This window comes from Castor canadensis, chromosome 1, assembly GCF_047511655.1.
Source record: "Castor canadensis chromosome 1, mCasCan1.hap1v2, whole genome shotgun sequence".
In the NCBI taxonomy this organism is placed as follows: domain Eukaryota; kingdom Metazoa; phylum Chordata; class Mammalia; order Rodentia; family Castoridae; genus Castor; species Castor canadensis.
This window is the reverse complement of record NC_133386.1, coordinates 124,612,487-124,634,131: the sequence shown is the minus strand read 5'-3', so window position 1 is coordinate 124,634,131 and position 21,645 is coordinate 124,612,487. Positions and strand designations below refer to the sequence as shown.

Below are 21,645 nucleotides of genomic sequence, written 5' to 3'. Positions count from 1 at the left end.
GTATTTTTAACTTTATAAAACCTCCCACGGTGCCTTCCCAAGTGGCCATGCTGATTTGCATTTGCACCATTGATGGCTGAGAGCTTCTGTTGCTCTTCATGTTTGACAGCACTTGGTCTCATTAAGGCTTTTCAAATTTCAGAATTCTAATTAGGTGTGTAGTGGCATCTCATTGTGGTTTAATTTTCATTTTTCTAGTGGAAAATGTTTTTGAGATTTTTTTATATATATATATTTGCCATGTGTATATGTTCTTGGGTGAACTGACTTCAAGTATTTCACCACTTTTAAGAAATTGGATTGTTAGCTGGGTGCCGGTGCCTCATGCCTGTAATCCTAGCTGTTCAGGAGGCGGAAATCAGGAGGATCGTGGTTTCAAGCCAGTCCAGGCAAATAGCTTGTGAGACCCCCATCTCAAAAAAATCCATCACAAAAAAGGGCTGGTGGAGTGGCTCAAGGTGTAGGCCCTGAGTTCAAGCCCCAGTACTGTAAAAAAAAAAAAATGCAATTGGGTTGTTGTTACTGAGTTTTAAGAGCTCTTTTTTGGCAGTACTGGGGTTTGAACTCAGGACTTCATACTTGCAAGGCAGGCACTCTGCCACTTGAGCCACCCTGCAGCCCAAGAGTTCTTTATGTATTTGGATTTTAGTAATTTCTCAGACAATATGCTTTGCAAAGATTTTCTCCAATGGTAGCTTGCTTTTTTATTCCCTCAACAATATTTTGAAGAGCAAAAGTTTTAACCAAGTTTTCCTTTTATTGTATGCTTTTAGAGTTATAATTAAGAAATCTTTGATTAATACAAAGTCACAAAGTTTTTTTAATTTTTTCTTTTATTCATATGTGCATAGAATGTTTGGGTCATTTCTCCCCACTTCCCCCCGCTCCCTCCCTCTCCTCTCCACCCCCTTGCTACCAGGCAGAAACTATTTTGCCCTTATCTCTAATTTTTTTGAAGAGAGAGTATAAGCAATAATAGGAAGGACCAAGGGTTTTTGCTAGCTGAGCTAAGGATAGCTATACAGGGAGTTGACTTGCATTGCTTTCCTGTGCATGTGTGTTACCTTCTAAATTAATTCTTCTCAAACTAACCTTTTCTCTAGTTCCTGGTTCACCACAAAGATTTTTTTTTCTATTTTTCTTCTATAGGTTGAATAGTTTTAGATTTTTTCTTAAAGTTGAGTAGTTTTAGATTTTGAGGTCTGTGATTCATTTTGAGTCAGTTTTTGTGTGGCACAGATATGCAGCTAAGTTCATTTTTTCTGCATATGGATACCCAATTGTTATAGCAGAATTTGCTGAAAATTCTATCCTTTTCTACCACCTTTGTGCCTTTGTCAAAACCAGCTGTCCATAGATATATCCATAGATATGAACTCTATTTTTCCATTGGTCTGTTTGTCTTTTTATCATCACAGAGGTGATTGAGTACCCTGGATGCATGTGGAGTTACCCATAATTTCTGGCCCCCCCTTTTATATGTTTAAGTACCAAAGTGCTAGGTGCAGTTTTATTATAGAGAACAATGTGAATCTGGCATAAGGGAAGAATTCAGCTGTAAAATGATAGCTGTAAAATTATAATGTAGCAATAGAAGTAATGAATTCTATTGACTTTACAACTTTCTTTTTGTCTTTTATTTATTTTTATTAGCTTAAATTAATTGTGCAGAGTAATGGGTTTCATTATGACATTTTCATACATGCATATAATGTAATTATTGCACGTACTCCTCTAGTACCCTCTCTTGTCCCCCCTCCACCTTTTCCTTATCCCCTTATACATACCTAATAATATCTCTTTTACTTTCACGTGCTTTCTTTTTTTTTTCTAAATTCTGCATGAGACAAATCTGTGCTATTTCTCTCAGTCTGACTTATATCACTTAATACGATGATGCTCTAATTCTATCCATTTACCTGCAAACAGTGTAATTTTGTTCTTCTTATTACTGAATAATACACAATTGGTACAGCAGGATCATTGATAGTTCCATTTTTAACTTTTTGAGGAACCTCAATACTGATTTCCATCATGGTAATGGACTAATTTAGATTCCCACCAGATGTACAGTATGAGGGTTTCTTTTTCCCTTGCATCCTTGCCAGCATTTGTTGTTTTTTTTAATGATAGCCATTCTAACTGGGGTGAGATGGAATCTCAATGTAGTTTTAGTTTGCATTTCCCTGATGGCTAAAAATGAAACTTTCTTTTTTTTTTAATAAAAAATAAGTTTTATTGATTACATATAATTTTAGCCATATTAATATATATTATAAACTTTTAAGAATTAGGAAGAATAATCTAAGTTATGGTAGCATGCTCAGTGAAGTCCTGCAGTCATTATATGTCATCTTTAGGTAACCAGGAAGTCACCACCAAGTTTTATAGTAGGATACAAGTCATCCCTGTCACACAGACACAACCCCAAACAATATTACTTATATAATGTACAAATTTTAACTTTTTATCCACAAGAGTTGTCTCAAAAAGCTAAAAAGGCATGAGACAATTGCAAAGTGCTACTCTGGACTTGGTATTTGGGGTTCTTAATTTTTTCCTAAAACCCCTGTTTACAATTAAAATGAAATTATATCACATTATACTTATAAAACATTTAACACAAAATGGGAAATGTCAGATAGTTTGAGCAGGTGTTTTTGGCAGATCACAGAAATAAAACAGTGCTGTTGAAACAGAAGCCTTTGCTTTTAGGGTTTCATAGCTGGATGATGAATGTCATTCAAATTTCTCCTCTCCTTCTTCAACATCTTTCAAGCTGAGTACTTCCAAAGAACCTTTGCCTTTGGTTTCCTTCTTTATTAGCTCATCAATCTCTCGGAAGCATCCTGGGTCAATCAGACACACGATTTCTAACTGTTGGCCCTAGTCCTCACTTCATATAACTTTCATCAGTGGCTTGAGCTTCTCCTGTAGCTTCTTCCCTTCATTCACTGGACGGGTGAACCGGAGTCTCATGTGGGCGAGCTTTTCATCTTCTCCTTCAACTGCTTTATCACTTCCAGAGCCTGCTGCTTTGTGCTCCTGCTGGGTTTGACTGAATAGTGGATATCCTTCATGGCTCTCTGGATGAGGATAACAGTGTATGGTCTCTTTGTTTCAGGGTTCACACACTTGTCTGCCACAATGGTTGCGATGTCTTTAAACCTCTGTTCCAGCTGTGTGTGCCTCTCTTTATCTGATACTTTAGTCAAAATCTGTTTACATATGTCAGTTTCGTCGTTGGTTCTGAATGCACTGATGAGATCTTCCTTCTTTGCAACCTGACCTTTAGAAACATTTACAGACAGTGAGTGGGTCTGCAGAACTTCATCAAGGTCTTTTTCCACGCCACTCTGCCAGCCGACCACCTTGTTTTTGTAGCAGGCGATCTCGAAGCGCTGTCTAACGCGCTTCATGCGCACCACTGCCACATTGGTTAGGTGGATCTGGTTGGTGGGGGTGAAGATGGACATTGTGGCTGCTTACAGACCTCGGATGCAGGACTTAGGACAAGACCCGTATAGCCCAGGGCCACCAGTGCCTAAAGACCCGGTGGCGCGCGGGTCAATAACGATTGCACACAGTGCGGAGTCGCGAAGAGCTACGCTCGGCGACAGCCACAATCGAAACTTTTTTTCATGTATTGGCCATTTGTACTTCATTTGAAAATTGTTCATTAGCCAAGTTATTGATTGGGTTGTTTGCTCTTTTTGGTGTTTACTTTTTGTTTTTTTTCAGTTTTTTTATGTATTCTGAATATTAATCCTCTTTTGAATGAATAGCTGGCAGAGATTTTCTTCCTTCTGCAGGCTGTCTCTTCACTCTGGTCATTGTTTCCTTTTCTCTGCAGAAGTTTTGATTTTGATGCAATCCTGTTTGTCTGTTCTTGCTTTTAATTTCTTGAGCTATTGGAGTCCTATAGAGAAAATTATTGCATATGCCTGTATTGTCAAGTGTTTCTCCTATGTTTTCTTCTAATAGTTTCAAAGTTTCAGGTCTTTCAGTGGGTATTTCATTAATTTTGCATTGACTTTTTATAGAGTAAGAGCTAGGAATCTAGTTTTAGTCTTTTAGGTGCAGATATCCAGTTTTCCCAGAACCACTTGTTAAAGAGGATGTCTTTTCTCCAGTATGTCTTTTTAGCTGCTTTGTTGAGAATCAGATGCCTACAGCTTTGTGGGCTTATTTCTGGGTCTTCTGTTTGGTGCTTAGAAGGAAGCACCCTCCCGCCCTCCCTTCCACTGAATTTAGGGCTTCATGCTTCCTAGGTAGGTGCTATATCACTTAAGCCATACCCCCAGCTTTATTTTGCTTTGGTCTTTTTCAGACAGGGTCTCTTGGTTTTTTGATCCACAACTGGCCTCAGACCACAATCCTCCTACCTGTGCCTCTTGCATAGCTGGGATTGTAGGTATCCATCAGAATGCATGACTTGTTGGTTGTTGTGGGGTTCTGCTAACTTTTTTCCTGGGCTCACCTCGAACTGAGATCCTCCCGATCTCTGTCTCCTGAGAAATTAAGATTTCAGGTATGCACCACTACTCTTGGCCCTGTTTTTTTTGGTGCTCTTGTGAATGGAGTGTTCTCCTGATTACTTTTTCAGTGGGTTTTTTATTGCTATATAGAAAAGATACTGATTTTTGTATGTTAATTTTGTATCCTGCTACATGTTGAAAGTGTTTATCCAATCTAAGAGTCTTCTGATGTAGTCTTTAGGGGTTTCTAAGTATACGATTATATTGTCTGCAAGCAGGAATAATTTGAATTCTTTCTTTCCTGTTTGTATTCCTGTTTTTTTCTCTTGTCTTATTGCTCTGGCTAAGAATTCAAGTACTATATTGAATAAAAGTGGGGAGAATGAAGACATTTGTCCCATTCTTGATTTTAGAGGAAATTATTTCTATTTTTTTTCTCATTCAGTATGATGTTGGCTATGGGTTTGTCATATATAGCCTTTATTATGTTGAGATATGATCCTTCTGTACCTAGATTCTTCAGGGCTTTTGTCATGAAATGATGCAAAATTTTGTCAAAAGGCCTTTTCTGCATCTATTGAAATGATCATGTGATTTTTGACATTGACTTATATTTTGTATTATTTTTATTGATTTCTGTATGTTGAAACATCTTTGCATCCTTGAAATGAAACCAACTTGATCATGATCTTTTATTTTTTTTAATTTAAAAAAATTTTTATTTTATTCATATGTGCATACAATGTTTTGGTCATTTCTCCCCCCTTCCCCCCGCCCCCTCCCTTACCCCTTACACCCCTTACCCCTTGCTGCCTGGCAGAAACTATTTTGCCCTTATCTCTAATTTTGTTGAAGAGAGAGTATAAGCAATAATAGGAAGGACTAAGGGTTTTTGCCAGCTGAGCTAAGGATAGCTATACAGGGAGTTGACTCGCATTGCTTTCCTGTACTTGTGTGTTACCTTCTAAATTAATTCTTCTCGAACTAACCTTTTCTCTAGTTCTTGGTACCCTTCTCCTATTGGCCTCAGTTGCTTTAAAGTATCTGCTTTAGTTTCTCTGCATTGAGGGCAACAAATGCTAGCTAGTTTTTTGGGTGTCTTACCTATCCTCATACCTCCCTTGTGTGCTCTTGCTTTATCATGTGATCAAAGTCCAATCCCCTTGTTGTGTTTGCCCTAGATCTAGTGTCCGCATATGAGGAAGAACATACGATTTTTGGTCTTTTCGGCCAGGCTAACCTCACTCAAAATGATGTTCTCCAATTCCATCCATTTACCTGCGAATGATAACATTTTGTTCTTCTTCATGGCTGCATAAAATTCCATTGTGTATAGATACCACATTTTCTTAATCTATTTGTCAGTAGTGGGGCATCTTGGCTGTTTCCATAACTTGGCTGTTGTGAATAGTGCTGCAATAAACATGGGTGTTCAGGTGCCTCGGGAGTAACCTGTGTTGCATTCTTTTGGTTATATCCCCAAGGGTGGTATTGCTGGATCATATGGTAGATCAATGTTTAGCTTTTAAGTAGCCTCCAAATTTTTTTCCAGAGTGGTTGTACTAGTTTACATTCCCACCAACAGTGTAAGAGGGTTCCTTTTTCCCTGCATCCTCGCCAACGCCTGTTGTTAGTGGTGTTGTTAATGATGGCTATTCTAACAGCGGTGAGGTGGAATCTTAGTGTGGTTTTAGTTTGCATTTCCTTTATTGCTAGAGATGGTGAGCATTTTTTCATGTGTGTTTTGGCCATTTGAATTTCTTCTTTTGAGAAAGTTCTGTTTAGTTCACTTGCCCATTTCTTTATTGGTTCATTAGTTTTGGGAGAATTTAGTTTTTTAAGTTCCCTGTATATTCTGGTTATCAGTCCTTTGAAGTGTAGCTGGCAAATATTTTCTCCCACTCTGTGGGTGTTCTCTTCAGTTTAGAGACCATTTCTTTTGATGAACAGGAGCTTTTTAGTTTCATGAAGTCCCATTTATCTATGCTATCTCTTAGTTGCTGAGCTGCTGGGGTTCCGTTGAGAAAGTTCTTCCCTATATCTATTAATTCCAGAGTATTTCCTATTCTTTCCTGTACCAACTTTAGAGTTTGGGGTCTAATATTAAATCCTTGATCCATTTTGAGTTACTCTTGGTATAGGGTGATATACATGGATCTAGTTTCAGTTTTTTGCAGACTGCTAACCAGTTTTTCTCAGCAGTTTTTGTTGAAGAGGCTGTCTTTTCTCCATCATATACTTTTAGCAACTTTGTCAAAGACAAGTTGGTAATAGTTGTGTGGCTTCATAATGGGTCCTGTATTCTGTTCCACTGGTCTTCATGTCTGTTTTTGTGCCAGTACCATGCTGTTTTTATTGTTATTGCTTTGTAATATAGTTTGAAGTCAGGTGTCGTGATACCTCCAGCATTGTTCTTTTGACTGAGTATTGCCTTGGCTATTCGTGGCCTCTTGTGTTTCCATATAAATTTAACGGTAGATTTTTCAATCTCTTTAATGAATGTCACTGGAATTTTGATGGGAATTGCATTAAACATGTAGATTACTTTTGGGAGTATAGACGTTTTTACTATGTTGATTCTACCAATCCATGAACATGGGAGATCTCTCCACTTTCTATAGTCTTCCTCAGTCTCTTTCTTCAGAAGTTTATAGTTTTCCTTGTAGAGGTTGTTCACATACTTTGTTAAGTTTACACCTAGGTGTTTGATTTTTTTTTGAGGCTATTGTAAATGGAATTATTTTCATATATTCTTTCTCAGTTTGTTCATTATTAGTGTATAGAAATGCTACTGATTTTTCTGTGTTGATTTTATATCCTTCTACCTTGCTGTAGCTATTGATGGTGTCTAGGAGCTTTTGAGTAGAGGTTTTTGGGTCTTTATGGTATAGGATCATGTCATCTGCAAATAGGATATTTTGACAGTTTCTTTACCTATTTGTATTCCTTTTATTCCTTCTTCTTGCCTAATTGCTCTGGCTAGGAATTCCAGTACTATGTTGAATAGGAGTGGAGATAGTGGGCATCCTTGTCTAGTTCCTGATTTTAGAGGGAATGGTTTTAGTTTTTCTCCATTAAGTATAATGTTGGCTATAGGTTTGTCATATATAGCTTTTATAATGTTGAGGTACTTTTCCTTCTATTCCTAGTTTTCTTAGAGCTTTTATCATGAAAGGGTGTTAGATCTTATCAAAGGCTTTTTCTGCATCTATTGAGATGATCAAGTGGTTTTTGTCTTTGCTTCTGTTAATGTGGTTTGTTACGTTTATTGATTTTCGTATGTTGAACCACCCCTGTATTCCTGGGATGAAGCCTACTTGGTCGTGGTGAATAATCTTTTTGATGTGTTGTTGAATTCGGTTTGCCATTGTTTTGTTGATGATTTTTGCATCAATGTTCATTAAGGAGATTGGCCTGTAGATTCTCCTTTTTGGAGGTGTCTTTGCCTGCTTTTGGGATAAGTGTAATATTGGCTTCATAAAATGTGTTAGGCAGTTTTCCTTCCCTTTCTATTTCGTGGAACAGTTCAAGGAGGGTTGGTATCAGTTCTTCTTTAAAGGCCTGATAGAATTCAGCAGAGAATCCATCAGGTCCTGGACTTTTCTTTTTGGGAGACTCTTTATTGCTGCTTCAATTTCATTTTGTGTTATAGGTCTATTCTGGTGATTAATTTCCTCTTGGTTCAGTTTTCGATGATCATGTGTATCTAGAAGTCTGTCCATTTCTTTAACATTTTCGAATTTATTTGAATATAGGTTCTCGAAGTAGTCTCTGATGATTTCCTGGACTTCCATGGTATTTGTTGTATCTCCCCTTTTGCATTCCTGATTGTACTAATTTGGGTTTTTTCTTTCCTCATTTTAGTCAGGTTTGCCAGAGGCTGTCAATATTGTTTATTTTTTCAAAGAATCAACTTTTTGTTTCATTAATTCTTTGTATGGTTTTTTTGGTTTCTATTTCATTGATTTCAGCTCTTATTTTTATTCTTTCTTGCTTTCTATTTGTTTTGGGATTTGCTTGTTTTTGTTTTTCTAGGAGTTTGAGAGATATCATATTAGGTCATTGATTTGGGATCTTTCAGTCTTTTTAATATATGCACTCATGGCTATAAACTTTCCTCTCAGGACTGCCTTTGCTGTGTCCCATAGGTTCCAGTAAGTTGTGTTTTCATTTTCATTGACTTCCAGAAACTTTTTAGTTTCCTCTTTTATTTCATCAATGACCCATTGTTCATTAAGCAATGAGTTATTTAGTTTCCAGCTGTTTGCATGGTTTTTGTCTTTATTTTTGTTGTTGAGTTCTAGTTTTATTGCATTGTGATCTGGTAGAATGCATGGTGTAATTTCTATTTTCTTATATTTGCTGAGGGTTGCTTGTGCCCTAGGATATGATCTATTTTGGAGAAGGTTCTGTGGGCTTCTGAGAAGAATGTATATTGTGTAGAAGTTGGATAAAATGTTCTGTAGATATCAACTATATTTTAGATCTTGGATTTCTTTATTGATTTTTTGTGGATGATCTATCTATTGATGATAATGGGGTGTTAAAGTCTCCCACAACCACTGTGTTGGAATTAATATATGCTTTTAGGTCCTTCAGGGTATGTTTGATGAAATTGCATGCATTGATATTGGGTGCGTATAGGTTGATAATCATTATTTCCTTTTGGTCTATTTCCCCTTTTATTAGTATGGAATGTCCTTCTTTTTCTCATTTGATCAATGAAGGTTTGAAGTCTACTTTGTCAGAGATAAGTATTGCTACTCCTGCCTGCTTTTGGGGGTCATTGGCTTGGTAAATCCTCTTCCAGCCTTTCATCCTAAGCCTTTGCTTATTTCTGTAGGTGAGATGGGTGTCCAGTAAGCAACAAATTGTTGGATCTTCGTTTTTAATCCAGTTCGTCAAACGGTGCCTTTTGATGGGGGAATTAAGTCCATTAACATTAAGTGTTAGTACTGATAGGTACGTGGTGATTCCTGTCATCTAGTTGTCCTAGTTGTTTGAAGTTTGATTGTGTGTACCTAAATCGAGGTTACTGTCTACTTTCTTGCTTTTTCTTTTCCTGTAGTTTGGTGCTGCCTACCCTTTCATGGTTATGTTGGGTTTCACTTTCTGTGTGCAGAATCCCTTGAGGAATTGTTTATAGTGGTGGCTTTGTGATCACATATTGTTTTAGTTTCTGCTATCATGGAAGATTTTTATTGCTCCATCTATTTTGAATGATAGTTTTGCTGGGTAGAGTATCCTAGGGTTGAAGTTATTTTCATTCAGTGCCCCGACGATCTCACCCCAAGCTCTTCTTGCTTTTAATGTTTCTGTTGAGAAGTCTGCTGTGATTTTGATGGGTTTACCTTTGTATGTTACCTGTTTTTTCTCTGTACAGCCTTCAATATTCTTTCTCAGGTCTCTGTACTTGTTTTTTTAATGATAATATGCTGTGGGGTAGTTCTGTTTTGGTCTGGTCTGTTTGATGTTCTGAAGGGTTCTTGTATCTCTGTGGAAATAGATTTCTCTAGATTTGGGAAATTTTCCGTTATTATTTTGTTGAATATATTATGCATTCCCTTTGCTTGCACCTCTTCTCCTTCTTCAATGCCTATGATTCTCAGATTTGGTCTTTTGATGGAGTCAGTGAGTTCTTGCATTTTCTTTTCACAGGTCTTGAGTTCTTTCACTAATAGTTCTTCCTTTTAGGAAAAACTAATTAGTTTTTCTTTCACTAATAGTTCTTCCTTTTAGGAAAAACTAATTAGTTTTTCCTTTAAGTACCATTTCGTCTTTGAGTTCTGAGATTCTGTCTTCTGTTCTATTTTGCTGGATTGATCTTCCATTTTGTTTTGCATTTCTGTTTTGTTCTTTTTTCTGAGGTTTTCCATATCCTGAGTTTCTTCCTCTTTAATGTTGTCTGTTTGCAGCCTGAGTTCATTTATCTTTTTATTAATCGTGTTCTTTGTTTCACTTTGGTGTTTATACAGTGCTTCTATGGTTTTTCTTGTGCTTTTTCAAATTCTTTATTTTTGTTGTCTTGTAATTTCTTGAGTGTCTGTACATTTTGGTTGACCATATCCAGTATCATTTCTATAAAATTCTCATTGATTACTTGTAGGATTTTTTTCTTTCAGATTATTCTTGTGGGCTTCATTGGGTTCTTTGGCATAGTTTATCTTTGTTTTGTTGGAGTCTGGATCTGAATATCTGTTTTCTTCATTTCCCTCTGGTTCCTACACTAATTTTTTGCTGTGGGGAAACTGGTTTCCCTATTTTTTCTGTCTTCCCATCTTTGCTCTTGGTATTGTTATATCCCTGTACTGTGTGCAATTAAGTATTTTCTAGCTTGTAATAATAACAATGGTGATATTTAGAATGGAAGAGTGAGAGGAAAGGGAAAGCAAAGAAGATAAAGGAAAAGGGAAAAACAAGTAAAACAAAACAAAACAAACAAACAGAATTTTCAAAGATATAAACAGGAAGAGATTGTGTACTAATCAACAGTAAGCTAAACAGCCATTAGAGAGACAGAGGATTGAAAACAAAAATCTCCAAGTTCAAATGCAATAAAGTTTCAGTCTTAATAATTTTGGTGTTAGTCCCTCAGCCTCCAATCCTGGAGATGGTGTCTCAGAAGTAGTTCTGTCATTGTCTCATCAAAGGGGAAAAAACCCCCCAAAAACCCAGAAAAACCAAAACACCACAACGTGTCCCAAGTTCAAATGCAATACAGTTTCAGTAAGTTTTTCCCATGCAGGTGTAGTTCGGTTGTTGTCTCATCAAAAGAAGAGAGAGAAAAAAAAATGTCTGGAGACAGCTTTGTGAATGGCTATCTGAGGCTGTGGCTCACCTGCCTGCTGCTGTCAGCCAGCTCTTGTTGGAGGCTTTATTTATGCAGATCTCAGGAGTGAGCTTAACCCTCACCTAGCCCTGTAGGCTTTGTTTCTGGGCACGACTACCACTGTTACAAGCTTTCCCCTTTCTAAGCATACGGTGGGGGGAGGGCGCTACACCTGGCTTCTCTGGCTGCTTGTTTATTTACAGTTCATATGAGAAGTGGGCCTTCCCCCCTCTCCTATGGAGTTTTCCTCCCTCTGCCACTTTTACAAGCTTTCCTGCTCCTGGTTGCTGGGCGTGTGCCGCCACTCCTGCCTTCTCCGGCCAGCTTGTTTATTTACAGTTCCATGAGCGATTCCCCTCCCCCCCTTTTGGTGCTCAGGGCGCCCCACCCTCTTTGCTAAATGTATTTTTTGTTGTTATTTATTATTCAGTTTTTTTTCTCTTTTTTCCTGGGGTGTGGGTCTGTCTGTCCAGGGGGCTATGCTGATCTGGCCCAGGGTTGTCTGTGGGAGTACTGCATGCCGCTTAGCTCACCTTGTAGTCTGTGTCTTCCCAAGCAGTCTGGCACTGGTGTCAGGCAGTGTGGGAGCCCTCCTGGTTTCTCCGTTTAATGTGAAGTGAGGATGCTATGTGTGGACTGGGGGTGTGGAGGAGTCAAAGTTTTGCCTCTTCTCGGTTTTTCCTGTAAGGTGTATCTTCAGCATCTGTCCAAGATTTTACTTTAGGAAGCATGCTTTCTGCTTCCTCCCTCTAGTCGCCATTTTGGAATCTCCCGATCATGATCTTTTAAATGTGTCATTGAATTCACTTTGAAAGTATTTTATTGTGGATTTTGTGTGAGGAAATTGGTCTATAGTTTTTTTCTTTTTGTTGTATTCAGTCTAGTTTTTGTATCAGTGTAATACTGACTTCAGAGAGTTTGGAAGCTTTCCTTATCTTTATATTTTATGGAATTAGTTTGTGGAGCATTTGTGTTAGTTCTTCTTTAAAGGACTGGTAGAATTCAGCAGTGAATCTGTGCAGTACTGGGGTGTTCCTCATTGGAAGACTGTTACTGCTTTAATGTTATTGCCCATTATAGATCTTTTTAGGTTGTTTAGAAACTGTTGATTCAATTTTGGTAGGTCATATGAGTCTAGAAATTTGTCCATTTCTTCTAGATTTTCCAGTTAATTGGAATATAAGTTTTCAAAGTATTCCCTAATGAGACTCTGTATTTTATAATAACTGTTATAATCTCTCCTTTTATAAAAATCTCTAATTTTATTAATTTGTGTCTTCTCTTTCTTTTGATTAGCTTGGTTAATGGCTTGTCAATTTTGTTTATCTTTTCAAACAATGAACTTTTTGTTTCTTTGTTTTTTTATTGTTCTTTTGGTTTCCATTTGATTAATATCAGTTCTGATGTTCATTGTTTTCATGCTTGGCTTGTTCTTGTTTTTCTAACACCTTGAGGTGCATCATTAGGTCATTTGAGGTGTCACTGGTTTTTTAATGTAGGCACTTCTAGCTATAAACTTCCCTGTTAAAACTGCCTTCACACTGAATCCCACAGGTTCTGTTAAGTAGTATTTTCATTTTCAATTGATTCTAGAAAATTTTTCATTCCTTCCTCCTATTTTTTTCAATGATCCACTGAATGTTCAAAAGTACACTCAGTCCATGTGTTTGTATATTTTCTGTAGTTTCTCTTGATGTTGTTTTCTAGTTTTTCTCATTATGATCTGATAAAATACAAAAATTATTTCTTTTTTAATATTTTTTTATGATTTGCTTTATGGTCTCAAATGCAATCTATGTTGTTTAAAGTTCCATGGGCTGCTGAGAATATATATTCCGTAGTTGTTAGAGGACATATTCTGTCCATTTGATCTCTATATCATAGTGCAACTCTGAAGTTTCTTTGTTAATTTTTTTGAATAGATAATCTTTTGATGAAAGTGGAGTAGTGAAATCATCTGCTATTATTGTATCTGAACCTATCTGTTCCTTTAGGTCCTGTAGTGTTTGTTTTGTATAGTTGGGTTCACCAATATTCATTGCATGTATGTTTAAAAAATGGTTATATCTTCTTAATGGATTGTTCCCTTTATTAGTATGTAATGACATTCATTTTTGTTTTTGTTTTTTTTTGGTGGTCCTGGGGTTTGCACTCAGGTCTTTGAACTCAGCACCAGCCAGGTACTCTACCACTTGAGCCATGCCCCCAGTCCTTTTTGCTTTTTTTTTTTCTTTTATTCATATGTGCATACAATGTTTGGGTCATTTCTCCCCCCTTCTCCCTTTTTGCTTTTAACATTACTTATTTTTATCATTGTTGGCAGCACTGGGGTTTGAACTCAGGGCCTCATGCTTGCTGGACAAGGTACTCTTACTACTTGAGCATTCCACCAACCCTGTAGTGACATTCTTTTATGGCTTATTTTGGCTTGAAGACTGCTTTGTCAGCTTTTGGATTCCATTTGTTGGAATATCATTTTCAGTTCATGTATATTTTTGCCAGTAAGGTGTGTTTCATGCAGACAATAGTCAGTTTTATATTTTTTAGAATCCATTCAGGCCTGTCTGACTGAGTCTTTTAATATGTGGAGCATTAAGACTGCTTATATTTAGGGTTATTATTGACAGAAATGTGATAATTCCTGTAGTTCCTTTTTCCTGGTTTATTCTAGTATTCTTTGTTCTTTTTTTTCTTCCTTATTCATCTTACAGGTTTGCTGGTTTACTGAATTGATAACTTTTGGTTCTGTCCTAATTTTCATTAGTTTATCTGTTCTTCTAGTGAGATTTATTCTTTCCCAAGCTCCGAAGACATTACGAATGTCTTTCTTCCTCTTCTGTTTGTGGGTTCCTTTAATGTTGGCCTAGTGGTCATGAATTACTTTAGTTTGTGGTTATCTTAGAAGGTCTTCATTTCTCCATCCATTTTAAAAGAATACTTTGCTGGGTTTGAAATACATCATCCATGCTCTCCTGGATTTCAGGGTTTCTGCTGAGAAGTCTGCTGTTATTCTGAGGGGTTTGCCTTTGTAAGTAACTTGATGCTTCTCTCTTGCAGCTTTCAATATTCTTTTTTTCTGTACTTTAAAAATTTTAACTACAATATAACATAGAGAGGTTCTTTTCTGGTCATGTCTATTTAGGCTCCTAAGTGCCTCCTATAATTGGATGTCCATTTCTTTGCCTAAATTTGACTATTTCATTCATCTGTTTATTTGTATCCTCTTTGAAGTCATAGACTATTTTTTAAAATTAGATTTTTGACTTCTTTGTTCATCATTTCAACCATTTTGATTATCTTCGGGTTTGGTTTTTGAAGAATTATGAACTTTTAGAAGAGTCCTGCTGCCTTTTTCATATTTCTTGTGTTTCTGTGTTATAATTTGCATATCTGTTGGAATGGATATCTTTTCCAGTTTTATATGAGGATCTTCTTAGTGAGCAGACATTTTGAGGTCTCTCTCTAATACCACTTAGGGAGGAAAAAGCAGACTGCAGTAACAGTAACAACCAAAAAACAAAAACTAGATATTTAAGTATAGTTTCTTCATTTTTAGAGTTTATCAAAGTTTTATTGGGGAAACAGAAAGTGAAAGATTTTTATTGGGGAAACAGAAGTTGCAAGTAAAAGCAGGGAACTCCTCCATGGAGAAGGGGACTTGGAAATCAGTAGTCCTGTTATTTAAATATAGTTTTAAAGAAAGGTGGAAACAACTACATCTACAAGAAGAATAGAAAAGAAAGGAGTTAAGATAATACTGGATAAACTAGGATGTTAAAGTTAATAAAGGTGAAAATATTAATAATAAAGTAATAAAAGAAAGGGATGGGGAAAGGAAAAGAGAGAGAAACAGCAACATGGAAAAAGTATATGGCATAAAGATGGAGATATTTGTGTCTTTTCCTCAGGCCTCTCATTTTGAAGTTCACTTGGTGGTGGTGATGTGTGTGCATGTGTGTGGGGGTGGTAGCCAGTGTTTTTTCTCTCTCTCAGGTCCAAACAGATCAGATCAGAAAAAGGCATATGGAGGCTGAATCCCAATTGCCTGCTGGTGCAATAATGAAGACAATGATCCCTGCTGGACTGAATTTATGTCCGTGTTCTTTGCACATAGGCTTGGGCAATGGACCATGGTTCTATTGCACCAGATGCACTCTGCCAGTGTGCACATGGGTGTGCACTCAAGCAGTGGCTGCATTTCCATCAAATGTCTCTAGACTCTGAGAGTGGAGAAGGTGATCAAAATAAAGCAATCTGCTGTATGTATTTGTGTGTGTGTTTTGTTGGACACTGGGTGATTCAGCCTATCTTGGCTATGCTGATCTCTGTACCTGTATCAGCTTGTCTTGCTCCTCTTTCCAGGGGCCAGACACAATTCCCAAGTGCAAGTGCTCTCTGTTTCCCTTTGCCATGCACCCTGCACTTCTCACCATGTATTCCTGAGTCTATGAATGTACATGCAAGCCACAACCAGTTTCTGAGTCCCTTAGCCAGTGAGGAGGAAAGGCAGTTGGGACTTCACGATACAAAAGTCCTGGGGCCTAGATTCCCACTCCCCATAAGGCTTATTGGTAAGACACTTCTTAAAATAGTTCCCTGCCATGGCACCTGTGAGCAAGCTAAGTATGTAAGTATTTTTTTAGCACCTGCTTGTTGCACAGACTGTAGATCTTCCATTTTAACCTGTGAACCTGTGTCATTTTATTTCTGTACAAAGCTTGTACACATACAGAATACACTAAACTTTAGTGTTGACCCTTAGTTTAAATTAAAACTTAAGACACTTTAAAGAAAAAAGGGTACAGCTTCAAGTTAACCTGTGTTTTTGTAGAATACCAGATTCTGTGTCTGTGGTGCTCACAGAAGCTTTCCCTCTCTCTTTTGTCAGAGCCCCACTGAGGGGGATTTTCCCCCTTCTGTACCATGTTCCTGAGTGAGTGCAGGATGTTACAGTTCTTTGTTTTTTTTTTTTTGTTTTTTTTTACAAATCTAAGCCCAGTTTCTATCTCTGGATTTCACCTGGCCTTTGTCTGCTGTTTACTGTTGTACCCCAGTACCTTTCCATTCCAACCTCTCCCTACAGCCACACACCAGATGCTTTGTTTCAATTTTGAGGTGCAGGAATGTGCTGGATGTCTAACACTCAATTTGTTCTCTTGCTCTCTTCCTTTTTCAGCCTTACAACTTTCTATATAAGTTTATTAGTATACCTTTTATTTGTTTGTTTGTTTTTGTACTGCTGGGGATCGAGCCCAGGGACTCAAGCATGGTAGGCAAACACTTTACCACTGAACTCAATACCCCCTTTTTTTCTTTATTCATTTATTCATATGTGCATACATTGTTTGGGACATTTCTCCCCCCTGCTCCCTGCTCCCTACCTCTCTCCCCAACCTCCCTTGCTTCCAGGCAGAACCTGTTCTGCCCTTTTCTTCAATTTTGTTAAAGAGTAGACATAAGCAATAATAAGAAAGACATAGCATTTTTGCTAGTTGAGATAAGGATAGCTATATAAAGAGATTCCTAGCATTGCTTCCATGCACAAGTGTATTGCATCTCTACCAGACCTTTTCACTACTTCCAGGTCACCTTCCCATATTGACCTCTTTCGTTTTAAGGTTTCTGTATTAGCTGCTCTGCAATGGGGGCATCAATCACTTTCAAGTTTTGGGTTTCCTATGTATTCCTATTCCTCCTGCATGTGTTCTCCCCTTAGCGTGTGATCCAAGTCTAATAATATTACTGCATTTGTTTTTGATCTAAAGTCCGCATATGAGGGAGAACATACGACTTTTGGTTTTCTGAGCCTGGCTAACTTCGCTTAAGATGATGTTCTCCAGTTCCATCCATTTACTTGCAAATGATAAGATTTCATTCTTCTTTGTGGCTGAGAAAATTCCATTGTGTATAAATACCACATTTTCTTAATCCATTTGTCAGTAGTGGGGCATCTAGGCTGCTTCCATAACTTGGCTATTGTGAATAGTGCTGCAATAAACATGGGTGTGCAGGTGCCTCTGGAGTAAGTAACCTGTGTTGCATTCCTTTGGGTATATCCCCTGGAGTGGGATTGCTGGATCATATGGCAGATCTATATTTAGTTTTTAAAGCAGCCTCCATATTGTTTTCCAGAGTGCTTGCACTAGCTTGTATTCCCACCAGCAGTGTATGAGGGTTCATTTTCCCCTACATCCTCATCAACTTTTGTTGTTGGTGGTGTTTTTGATGATAGCTATTCTAATGGGTGAGGTGGAATCTTAGTGTCAACACCCTTATTATTAACTATACCTTTAATAATTTATTTGCAGTACCTGATGAAGGATAAGGGTGTATGTATGTATGTTTGTGTGGTTATATAAATATGGGGAAAATAGTATTTTGTGTTTAGTAATTCTCCATTTCCTAAGAGAAAGTATTAAATATTCCACTCAGCAAAATTGCTGAAAAATGTCAGTTACATGTAATCATAAAAAAACCCTCAAAAACTAAAAGTTATTATTTGAAGTTTGGTACAGAGATGAGAAAGATCAATGAGAATAAAAAATACAGAGAGAAGCTCTTTACTTTTCCTTTAAAATTCAAAACCCTGCAAATGCTTTGGTTTGAGGAAGCATGAAGATGAGGGGGTTAGGTCTACAGTTAGCCCCCAAACTGTAACCTCAACTTATTTTACCATCCAAATTGGGTTAACAAAAGGCAGTAAATATAAAGAATCAAGTCATGTGGTTCTGGGTTCTCTATTCAGGTGAGTACCTCTGTTTGGGTTCACACCAAATATTTATTTGATATTAGATCTTCTTTTGTGAATTTTTACTAGGGAAAATTATGGATTTAGTTTTCAATATGAATACTTGTCTTTAGTGTCCAGTAGTTGAGTTTTCCACATAGCTGAATATATGTCAGATTGCCACTGACCTTCAGATATAGATTTCTGCCTTGCCTGGTGGGTGGGTTGATGGAAGAGCACACACATTGAAATTCCTTAAGTTAAATGCAAACTTGCAGTTGAAATGTGAATAAGATATGGTTGATTATTGATTCTTTCCATAGATTTGCCCATTTGGCAGCAGTGAAGCTCTTAGAGGGGCTACAGAAATATGATATAGATGATGAGAATGAAGTTGATGACAGTGATACAAAGTTTTTTACAAGGCATGGTGTTGAGGGAAGCACTGATACCAAGGATGAATTATGTCTGAGTGACTCAGATAAATCAGATGCCAGAAGTAAGTATATGCCTCTGTTGTGACTTATCTTTTCAGAAACACCATAACCATTTTTTACTATAAGTTTACAAGTTTATTTAAAGATAATAAGTGTCTACAAATTAAAGTAATTTGATTATCTGTCTGTCTGTCTGTCTATCTATCATCTAGTATCAATTCCAAACTTTTGTTTTGTTTTAGGGGTTGTTGAAAATGTAAAGAACTGTGAGACACAAGTCTCTATCCCTCAAGAGGGGGAAGTTACTAAGACACTATTTAAATAGGTCATAGAAAACAAGGAAAAAGAACCTCAAGATCTGGACATGGTGACAAATATCTTTAACCCCAGTTTGGAAGGCTAGGGCAGAAGGATCACGAGTCCAAGTTCAGCCTGGCCTATAAGTGATTTTGCAATCAACCTGAGCTACCTAGTGAGACTCTGTCTTGATCAAAAGCTGGATAATAATAGCACAAAATATTTATTGATTGTCTAATGTGTTCCAGATACTTGTAGTTACTGAAGAAACAATAATACATAGGAACTTACATTTTGGTAGTAATGGTAGTTAGAAGGGAGGGTGATACCCCTGTTAGAATAGCCATCATCAGCAACACCACCAACAACAGGTGTTGGCGAGGATATGGGGAAAAAGGAACCCTTTTACACTGTTGGTGGGAATGTAGACTAGTACAACCACTCTGGAAAAAAGTTTGGAGGCTACTTAAAAAGATGGACATCGATCTACCATTTGATCCAGCAATACCACTCTTGGGGATATACCCAAAAGACTGTTACTCCAGAGGCACCTGCACATCCATGTTTATTGCAGCACTATTCACAATAGCCAAGTTATGGAAACAGCCAAGATGTCCCAGCACTGACGAATGGATTAAGAAAATGTGGTATCTATACACAATGGAATTCTATGCAGCCATGAAGAAGAACGAAATGTTATCATTCGCTGGTAAATGGATGGAATTGGAGAACATCATTCTGAGTGAGGTTAGCCTGGCTCAAAAGACCAAAAATCGTATGTTCTCCCTCATATGTGGACATTAGATCAAGGGCAAACACAACAAGGGGATTGGACTATGAGCACATGATAAAAGCGAGAGCACACAAGGGAGGGGTGAGGATAGGTAAGACACCTAAAAAACTAGCTAGCATTTGTTGCCCTTAACGCAGAGAAACTAAAGCAGATACCTTAAAGCAACTGAGGCCAATAGGAAAAGGGGACCAGGAACTAGAGAAAAGGTTAGATCAAAAAGAATTAACCTAGAAGGTAACACCCACACACAGGAAATCAATGTGAGTCAATGCCCTGTATAGCTATCCTTATCTCAACCAGCAAAACCCCTTGTTCCTTCCTATTATTGCTTATACTCTCTCTACAACAAAATTAGAGATAAGGGCAAAATAGTTTCTGCTGGGTATTGAGGGGGGGAGCGGGAGGGGGTGGAGTGGGTGGTAAGGGAGGGGGTGGGGGCAGGGGGGAGAAATGAACCAAGCCTTGTATGCACATATGAATAATAAAAGAAAAATGAAAAAAAAAAAAAAGAAGGGAGGGTGATAAATAGAAGTATACCCTGGGAGTATAAAGAAAATGAAGAAGGGTAATGCTGTAGATAACTGTTAGGCGTCTCTGAGGTGACAAGTGAGAAGAGAACTGAGCCATATGAAGATGTTGGGAGAACATCCCAAGCAGTTTTTGTAAAGGCAATGAGGTGGAGTTGAGTATGATTGGTGTGCCTGGAGAAGAATTACTAAGGAAGTGGTAGTGGATAAGGTTGGAGAGTTAAGCAGGGGCCCTATAGAATCTTAAAGGGCCTAAAATGATTTTAGATTTAGGTTTTAGTTTAATTGGAAAGCCATTGGTGGAGTTTGGTATAAAGAATAATATGATTTGATTCATGTTTAAAAACATGGCTTCTGGGTACATAATAGACTGGAGAGTAGGAAAGAGCTTTACATTTCATGTTGGGTTATTAAATGGGAAAAGAACATACTCATTTACCAATATGGATGAAGTACCTGATGTATTTTAAATTTGTCAAGGATACTAAATTTTGTACCAGACCAGATGCAGAATTATCTGCATAGGTTTCCTGGGCTCCTAGAGTCCTTGATGCAGGCCTATAACTACCAGAGACACTGGGAAATCTCCATTGTTGTTTTGTTTCAGCCTTTTTCTACTAGAGACTTTCATCACCATTTCAGAAGCACTTACATTCACATTCAACATATTTTTCTTTCCCCTTCCTGGTTCTTTAACCAGTCAACCAGCATTAGTAAGATTATACTTTATCTGGAGGTTGGTCTGGGAGAAAACCAAGCCAAGACCAGTTAGCCTTGACTGTTTGTGTATCTAGGTCTCCAGTGGTGTGGGAAGTCCATTTTCTCTTATGGGGCAAGAACAGAAGCAGGGAGGTCCTGGCCTTAATTTAGGAGAGAGTTGAGGATGGCTTGGACTACAGTGGAGATGTTGAAGATGGTAAGAAGTGCTGAGATTCACATGTATTTCTAAGAGAAATGATAGGACTTACTGATAGATTTGGGAACAGTGTGTGTGTGAAGATGAAGGTAATTAAGGATGACTCTTAAGTACTTGGCCTGGACAGCTAGGTAAAGGGTAATGAGTTTGGAGGGATTAGTCACTCAGAGCAGAGTAGTGGTGAAGGCTTTTCAGAAATAAAATTTAGGCTTTACTTTTAAGAGTGGCCAGGATTTAGATAGGTAAAATAGACGAGGAAGGCATTCCATGCATCTAACATATATGTGAATATGTACTGTGCCCACAGCCCTAGGCCAAGGGTTATGGTAATGTGTCTGAAATAGTCCTGCTTTTGGAAATTCAGAAAATAATCTGAACTCCTCAATATAGTATTAAGTAGTCACTGAAATTATGCTTCATCAATTATTTCTCTTTCATCATTCAACATATATTTATTGAGTGTTGAACAATGTCTAGATGCGTCATAAACCCAGAAATCATTTCTCCATATTTGTGGCCCATATTTAAAATTTTTTAAAACTATGAAAATGTTTATCATCTGGTTTTTGAGACCCACAGCAGCAAGATTAATAACCTGCAATACTTTTTATTAAGATTTCCCCAAATTGTTTTAGTTTTAC

The 21,645-nt window shown here is 37.6% G+C and overlaps 1 protein-coding gene and 1 pseudogene across 1 annotated transcript in view; one reads left to right on the top strand and one right to left on the bottom strand.

Moving 5' to 3' along the window:
* Window positions 1–21,645, top strand: part of Ankrd42 (ankyrin repeat domain 42) — a 68,137-nt gene that overhangs the window by 29,977 nt on the left and 16,515 nt on the right. The window contains exon 11 of the mRNA XM_074071574.1: window positions 18,358–18,533. Within this exon, the coding sequence (XP_073927675.1) occupies window positions 18,358–18,533 (176 nt within the window). The remainder of the gene's footprint in view (window positions 1–18,357; window positions 18,534–21,645) is intronic.
* LOC109698021 (ribosome maturation protein SBDS pseudogene) lies at window positions 2,254–3,476 on the bottom strand (annotated as a pseudogene).